Raw genomic sequence first — 9,025 nt, forward strand, 5'->3', positions numbered from 1 at the left:
GTGTGAATTTTGAAGTAAATTTTTTTAATTTGTCATATAAACTAAATCCTACACCAATTCTCACAAACTTTACTTCAAAATTCACTCTCGTTTATCTCCAAATTCACTTAAATAAACAACAAAAAAAATTACCCTAAAATTCCCTCAAATCCACTCAATCACTCTCCCCCAATCACCCCAAGTAAACACACCTTTAGACGTCAAGTAACGTGACATAAACACACTTGAATGAAAAAAACTATTACTCATGGGATGTCTTTTTTTTTTTTATCGGAGGGAAAAACAAGGGAACAAGAAACGGGACAAGTGGTTTTAATCCTATATATGCATGTAGACAATTCATGTTTGCCAGCCATAGCGTAGTATATGCAAAGACTAAAAGCTCTGTGTCACTGAGTTCAGTGGGGCTCTTGATGTGTCTCAAGCTAAAAAGCCTTATAAAACAACCAGCACTCTACTTTCCCTTACGAAGAACACACCAATTGATCTCATTGTTCCAAAGTTTCACGGAATCAAATGGGGGATCTCATCTTCTCCTTCAAGACCCAGCAGGAACATGGTCACCAGAGAGCAAAACACAACAAGAAGAGGTTAACCGAGGAGCAGGTTACCATCCTTGAGAAATGCTTTGCTTCCAACATGAAGCTTGAGCCGGAGCAGAAGTTCCACCTTGCAAACCAACTTGCTGTTCCTCCAAGACAAGTTGCCATTTGGTACCAGAACAAAAGGGCACGCTGGAAGACTCAGAGCCTTGAGATGGACCATGGTGTGCTTCAGGCAAAGCTTGAGAATGTCATGGCCGAAAAGAAGCAGCTCGAGAAAGATGTCGAAAGGCTCAAATCTGAGCTCAAGAAAGCCCAAGAGATGCTGCTAATTGGTGATGTTGTCAAAGGTGGAAAAAATAGCAATAATAATAATAATAATAATGGTTCTTGCTGTGAGTTTTCGACTTCTTTGGAAGAGGGAGGGAGTTCTGGTGTGGTGCTTGATGATCATGAGTGTTGGCAAAGTGGTGAGGTTATGCAGGTTGAGGAGCTGTATGCTTACTTCATGGGTGCAAATTATGGGTCAGGCTTGCATGAGAAAAGGGCATAAAATATGGGAGAATGATATTTTGACAACACTTTTTGACAACTTTTTTGACAACGGGACACGTGTTATCATTTTATTGGTCTATTTGAATTTATGTTTAAAAAATATTTAAAACGGACCAATCACAAATTGTCACGTATACGTTGTCAAAAAATTATTAAAAAAATGTTATTAAAAGAAATTTTTCCTAAAATATGACAAACTTTTTGTGGTTTGTACATTTTTCTTTTTCTTATGCGCCAGAATCCAAAAAAGTATTAGAATTCGTTAATTTACATTTTTGTTTAAGTCAAGAAATGTTGTATAAAATCCATGTGCATGTGTCACATTGTGACATGCAGACCAAGATTGCCTTTTTCCAAGAGAAAAAAAAAACTGAAACAGAAAAGCAATTTGATAACCTTCCCTTAACCATCTCTGCGTTGCTTTTGTTACCTTCTTACCCTTTTTTTGTCAGAAAAATTATATAAATATAAAAATACTTGACGTACTATAATTCATATTGGTAGCAAAAAAAAAGTCGAACTAAAGAAATCGAAAGAAATAAAATCCATGAATGGATGGTTACATAGAAAGAATATCGAAAAATTGTAAGTTAAGGAGAGGTAGTTCAGGACTTAGGAGATGATAGAGAAAGATGAAAACTAAAAGTTTATTAAAAGAAGCATTCACAGAACAAGATCAAACGAAAAGTTACATGAATACAAGGAGATGTTGAATGATATTGGATTAGGCTCTCAATATGTATCTAAATAGTCTAATCTAGTTAAGTCCACTTTGTCTTACTATTAATCTTAATTGAAGAGACTTTTTTAAGGTAAAACAAAAAGTAAGAACAAAAAAGGAGAGAGTGTGTAAGTGGAAACCTTTTGGAAGAAGATTGTCAATTTGAAGTTTATAGTAAGAACAATTAGTTTCGAACGATTGCTTTATTTTAGGTTTCTTTTTCTTTGCTTTTCATATTTGAGAGTATTATTACTTTGTTGTATTGAATGGTTATAGGTATTTGTTTGTGTTTTTTTATTTGACTCTCTTGTGCTTATATTTGATTTTAATGGAGTTTGATTTATTGGTTTGTGGGAGTGAGTTTTCACTTCTTACATTGAAAGGGTTATCCCACGACAAAAATATTCTCTTGTGTTATTATTTTTTCTATTATTGTTACTCATAGATTTTCGCAAGTATTGGGAATCACGTACTTTGGTATTTTTGGTTGTTATTGTTTTTCCCATCAAGTAGAAGTAATTGTTGTAAGCGTGAGCTTAACTGATGTGAACGTAGGCGATTTTAGATAGTTATTGTAATCATTATGTAACTTTTTTTAAAATTTTTATTTTGGAATAAATTTCAAAAGGAATGAGAAATATAAATAGGTGATTTGTGTTTGAAAAAGACGTACCAAATTGTATTTTAAAAAAAAACATTATTATGAACACCACAAATAGGATAATGACAACTTTAGTGAAAATTGTATAGTCGGTTCTAAAACCAACATAGATATAGTCGGTAAGCTTCATGTTTTAGCCCAACCTCATGCCCAACACTGTTGCCATTCATTCTCTTATTTGCTTCCTCTGCCTCTTCATTCATATATGTGATGTTTGCGTTCTTATTACCCCTTTGTTCACCTCCAATAACACTCTTGTCGTAAGCACTTCTTTGTGAAGGAGGTAATTTCGACATTGCTCGCGTTGGTGTTACAACTCAAATTATACTAGCAAGTATATTTATTGGGTTGTTTTAGTAAATAAGAGTTGTATCCAAAGGATTTGACAAAAATAACAAAGTTTTAACTAGTTTGATATGTGATAAACCCATTATGTGTAAGAAATGTGAGTGTGGAAATTGAGAGTGTTGTAAAATGAATTTTAGAATATGATTTAAGTTATCAAAAGAGTAATTTTTGTGATTGAACTGTGTTGAAGCTTGACTTCACAAATTTCTCCTCTCTTGTACCAAATCCACCTCTAAATATGAAGCCTCAGATGATCAAGTTATCGGAGTACTCTTTATGGTAACTTTAGATCAATTCCTGATACTTAGAGCCTACTATGTTGCCTACTGTCTAGTGTGAAACCTGTTAGTAATTGCATACAATTGACCTGCATTACGATTAAGACTCCATTAGTTGCACACTCTAGATCTATTGCTAGCATCCAGAAGCCCATAAGAAAACTGATTGAACCACAAATTAAGACTAGCTTCCACTTAATCTTAATAAGCTAGTTAGATAAGATGATTGATCAAGTCATCAAACAACAAGCATAAATCAATTAACAAACTTTAAACCAAAGGAAACATTCATAAATGAAAAGTTTTATCGAATACAAGAGAGTTTAAATCTGTTACATCATGCTCCAACACAAGGGAGATTTAGCTCCTCATGAATGATGGAAGAAGTACAAACAAAGAAGAAGAAAACATCTCCTACTAATATAAAGATATGTCTCTAAATTACAGAGGATATATGTGAGAAGACTCACTAGTGTCTCTCTCTAAAATCACTCTAGACCGAAGTCTTTCACTTTCTATTTTTCCACACGCTCCAAATCTGTCCAAGGTGCTTGTAATTTATATACTTTCGCAGGATGGCTCAAGCGGTGATCCACAACTCTAGCGTTGAGGTTTCCTCCCTTAGTGAATTTCCTCTATGGCTTAAGCTGTGAAGTTGTGGGCTAGAACTGCCTGAAGTTACTTAATTGTGAATAACTCTTTCATGGCTTGAGCTTCAGGTTAGAGCTTGAGGAAACCTTCTTGAGTGAGTTTTCTTCATGGCTCAAGTACTCAAGTGGTGCTAAAAAACACTAGAAAACACTAGAGGGGAGGCGAGTAGTGTTTTTAAAACTTTTTGTAAATGGAATTTAATATGGGTTTTCATAAGATTAACAAACAAAGATATGTTTTTTTATGATGTTTCAAAAAGGCTTTATAAAAGCTTTTAAAGAAAGAAAACAATAAAGCACAATTTTTATATTGGTTCACTCAATCTAAGCTATGTTTAGTTCTCCCTTAAGAACTCCTAGAAGGGTTTTACTAATCTTTTACAAAGATTACACGAGTTTTACCTTTCTAGGTTTACAACAACTATTTTTACTACTTCTAGTTCACCTAGTCAACACGACTAGTCTAAGTTTAACCACTCCTGGTTTAAAAGTATTCTAACCACTTCTGGTCATGCTTAGACAATACGTCTAGATAAGTGTTTTAATTCTCTCAGAATTTATAACACAAATAGTTTTAAGAGTAAAGGTACAAATGTCAACTCTCAAACACAGGATATAAGCAATAGAAATAATATTTTGATTTGCTAAGATTTTTCTCTCAAAAGAAATATATCTTCAGGCAATATATGAGCACAATTCACTATTATATTCTTCTTATGTTATCCTTATCTTGTGTTCTCATTCTCCTAGTCTTCTCTACAAGCTTTCATTTGTATAGATTTTCTTGAAAGATGATCGTTAGACAAGAAAGTTGACTTCAATAGAGTAGGTACGCCTTTAGGTGGAAAGTCAACCTTTATTATACTTTGTAGGGGTCATAATTTGTCATAGCCTTAAGCGAAAATGAACTTACACGATGTGACTGAGCAAAAAGGCTTCAAGGGAAACACTTTCATAGTGTTTTTCTTCTCTCACAATGTCTTTTTCTTAGGTGCAGTAATTATGATCATATCTTTCTACTTTAGTGATCTACACAAATATCAAGTATAAAGTATACAAACATCGAAGTACTTTATCATACATGCATTAAATGTTTTGAACGTAGATAACCGTTAGATTATATTGTGTTCAAGACATTTTATCATTTTTCATGTCATTCATTTATGCATCGTTTGGTAAAACATAGAGCATGTATAATCATCATATGCTATAGACATTAGATGTTTTTTCAAAGGCTGTATCATTTAGCAGTCATTGATTAGGCAATGTATTCTTTAAAAAAGGCTTTGCTTGAGATAACACGAATAAAAAATCATAGGTAAAATAGTTGTAGGTAAGTTACATACGAAAAAATTTATAGATAATTACATACGAAAAAATCTATAGATAATTATATACGCAAAAATCTATATATTAAATCGGTAAGTAATTACATATAAAAAAAATCGTAATTAAAATCTATAGGTAATTACATAAAAAATTCGTAGATAATTAGATATGAAAAATCAACGTAGGTAACAGTGCTATCAATTTGATGAAAACGGGTTTAGAAACATCAAAGAAAACTAAAATAATTGATGAACCATCACACATGTTACAATAAACAAGTTGAGAAGATTAGTAATGGATTATCAACTTAGAGAATACACCATTAGTAATTTCCATAATATTTTAAGTTTCTTAAAAACATTCACCACTACATACAAAACAAAAATACAACAAAAATAATAACTTTCACCCAAGTTACCAAGAAAATGGAGTACAATAATTGAATATCATCCCTCTAAACCTCATCCCTACGAACCTCCTTACACAAGCCTATTGAGGAAGGTAACAGAACACTAGCTACTGCAAGCCTAATGAATTAAATTGTGATTTTTTTACCAGTTAAACAAAAAACTGTAACGCAATGTCACTACAATTCAATAGTTGTGCATTTGTGATGAAACATTTGTGGAAGAAACGCTTTCTCTACATTATAATTATGAAAAATAGAATAAAAGCATAGAAATACCCCACCACATAGAGAGTAATCAAACAAAAGTCCTATGATCCTGATATCATGCAATAATAAAATTAAATGGTACCAATAAATTAACTATTTTTTATGCTCTTGGTATCACAGTGTACGACCAAAATTTTCTTTTCTCATTCTCTTAAAAATAACATTTTCATTTAGACAGATTTTCACTAAGTAAGCAGAAATGTTGTGAAAACTTGACTTTGTGCAAGGAGAATAGTACTTACTCAACAAATGGTATTTGAAATTCTAGGAATTTGGTTGAAATAATTTCAACAATCTCTTCAATGGGTACAATGAAGGGTGAATAGTTATATTTCCATATTTGGGATTAGGATCTCCAACAGGAAGATATGTGCTCTAGCCAAATCATTAACATGAACCATATGGTGACGAATCACTCTAATTTCTTCCTTTCAAATTAAAAAAATTCGATATTAAATTAACGTCAAATTTTGTCAATATATGACATTAATATTTTTTTAATTAATTGTGATTTTTTTTACACCTTTACGAGACTTGAAAAACAAAAAAACAACAAATTTTAGTTTTTAGAAGATCACATTTTTAGTCTTCTTCTTTTATCTTGAACACTTTTTTGTAAATATGTAGTATAGCTTAATAAGGCCTTGTGTTTGGCTAAGAAACTTTGTTTAGTCTTGTTTAGAGGGATTGATTCCTTTAAAGTAGAGAAGAATGCACCAATAAGACCTTAGAAAAGAAGTGGTGCCTAAAGGGTCAGAAATGAGTTAAAAATGGATTTTGCAAGGAGTTAGTTACAAGGAGCTTTTGGCATTAAATGCTAGGCTAGTTAGTTAAAGGCTCTTCCTCATGAGCTTTTGGCATTAAATGCTAGGCTAGTTAGTTAAAGGCTCTTCCTCATTAATGTTTAGGCTNCTCCATTAAAATGCTTGCTCCTCCATTAAAATGCCTTAGACTCTTCTTTTGTACTCTAACTCTCTCCTTCACCTATGAAAGGAGAGGTTGTAGGGAGGTTCAACACACGCATAAATCTCCATACTGGTAAGATATTGTCCGCTTTAGGTCAAGCCGTCACGAATTTACTTTTGGTACCACTCCAAAAGGCCTCTTACCAATGGAGGTATCTTATGTGTATATAAACTCATGTCCATCTCTTATTTTATCTGATGTGAGACTTTGTTTGTACCCAACATCCTCCCCTCAAACAAAGGACTACAGTTCTCCACCTCCCCTATAACGGAAGTCTTTTCTTATCCTCGAGTACACCATGGTCATCACTTCTCTTTCACAATCCATGTTCAAACATTAATCATTTCTTGCTCTCTATCTCTCATGATCTATCTGGCTATCTGCCACCAGCCACCTACTAAGGCTTCACCTTATCATGGAGGGTCGTACCCATTTGAGCCCGGTCTCTAGACCTGAACCATGGGCTCTGATACCATTTGTAGGGAGGTTCAACACATAGATCTCCACACTGGTAAGATATTGTCCACTTTGGGTCAAGCCCTCACGGATTTACTTTTGGTACCACTCCAAAAGGCCTCTTACCAATGGAGGTATCTTATGTGTATATAAACTCATGTCCATCTCTTATTTTATCCGATGTGAGACTTTGTTTGTACCCAACAGAGGTAACTCTCTTGTAATTTTTAGAACTTAGTTAAATGTAAAGTTATTTTGCTAAAATTGCAAGTCTTCTCTTCCTTAGTTCTCACCTTATGAAATGTCTTCTTCTAGACCGCTTCATACCTTCTCCTTCATGGTTGGCCTCACCTCCTAGAAGGACATCTACCAAGACCATTCAATACCAACATCTTCATCTCTTCATCTTTATTTGTTTCTGCTACTATCATTGGTTATATGGCGTTCATCCTTTGAAGAAGCTTCATCAACCTACTTGGAAGATCATGTTTTGTTTAAGGAGCATCCTCAAAGCAATCTCCATCAAAGTCTAAAGCCTAAAACACATAAAAGTAACAAAAAAAAAACAAAAATTACAAACGCAGACTTTCGCCTAGTGATGCCCGCTCGCCCATGGAACACAAACTGGCTCAATTAGTGAATTTAACATTCTATTAAATTAAAAGAAAATTATACTTTATTTATTTTCCTAAATTATTCTTCAATTTTGCTTATCATCTTCATGTTCTTTTAGTTCCTTCTTTCATGAAACATTATAACATTCCAAGAGACGTGTTTTTATCTCTGACCTTGTCATAGATCCTTTGAATTACCTTCCTTAAGTTCTTCTCATATATGTTCAAGAGATAGTCTTTTATTAATATGTATACCTGAGAACATCCAACACCTAGGGCAAAGTGCTTTTAACCTAAATATACTCGAGCAAAGCGACAACATGTCGACCTACAAATATGCTTATTTATGATTAAGTCAAAGTAATGGTTAAAACGTATTAACCAGGTTAATCAAAGTAATTAGGTATGTAGATCAAACCTATCTAGGAAAAAGTCCATAAACATAATATAAATAGCATTGTATATGAGATAAATTAATTACATCTTATCATTACAGCATTGATTACTATCTGACGTACTTGACTAACTTGAATATTAGAATGACTTTTGTAGGTATACTCCATATGGATCTTTAGGAGACGAGAATGTAAGACACACCAGCTTGAAGGTGTGAGGCTAAAGATTAGAACATGTGGAAGTTGTTATTAGAAGATTTTTACATGTTATATTCGGTCTTACATGTGTCACTGTTATCAAATTAAATGTATTTTCTTTCATAATTACAAATGAGAATAAGTTATTATCTTCTATTTTATGTAGGTAATATAATTATCTGTGATAAAATCGTGATTTTTTTTTATCTGAGAATAATATAAGGAGAGATGTGGGAGATGATCTTGATATTTGATTTTGATTAAAATCATTTTAAGATAGTAAATTGCTAGGATAAATTTTACTATCATAATTTGTTGTGTTCTTAAAGCCTGAATTATGAAATAATGTATATAACATGCCTTTAGAATTTTAAGAAAAAAAATCAGGAAAGTGATTCTTAGGATTAGTTTTTCATATGAATCTTATCATATTAATTGTTTTAATATAATGCATAAGGCCAAACTATTTATGTAACATCCCAAAATTATATAGCAAGTATATAAGCATGGCAAGCACAAATGTAATACTAGAAAGCAGTAAGAGTGATATGGTACTAGTATAAATATATACAGTCATCCATAAAATGAGTAATTCAAAAGCTTTACTCAATCGTAAAGTCTTTCAAAATATAAAAG

At 32.7% G+C, this 9,025-nt stretch overlaps 1 protein-coding gene across 1 annotated transcript; it reads left to right on the top strand.

The window, feature by feature from the left end:
- The first annotated feature begins 306 nt into the window (after positions 1-306).
- Positions 307-1,143, top strand: LOC106755886 (homeobox-leucine zipper protein ATHB-52). The gene has a single exon (XM_014638109.2). The coding sequence runs from the start codon at positions 517-519 to the stop codon at positions 1,093-1,095; it is 579 nt and encodes a 192-aa protein (XP_014493595.1). The 5' UTR covers positions 307-516; the 3' UTR covers positions 1,096-1,143.
- Positions 1,144-9,025: the final 7,882 nt, after the last annotated feature.

The sequence above is a fragment of the Vigna radiata genome, chromosome 2 (genome assembly GCF_000741045.1).
Source record: "Vigna radiata var. radiata cultivar VC1973A chromosome 2, Vradiata_ver6, whole genome shotgun sequence".
Classification (NCBI taxonomy): Eukaryota; Viridiplantae; Streptophyta; class Magnoliopsida; order Fabales; family Fabaceae; genus Vigna; species Vigna radiata.

Bases quoted from the DNA above. Each gene is read 5' to 3' on its own strand.
- LOC106755886 (XM_014638109.2), top strand. From the start codon at position 517: ATGGGGGATCTCATCTTCTCCTTCAAGACCCAGCAGGAACATGGTCAC.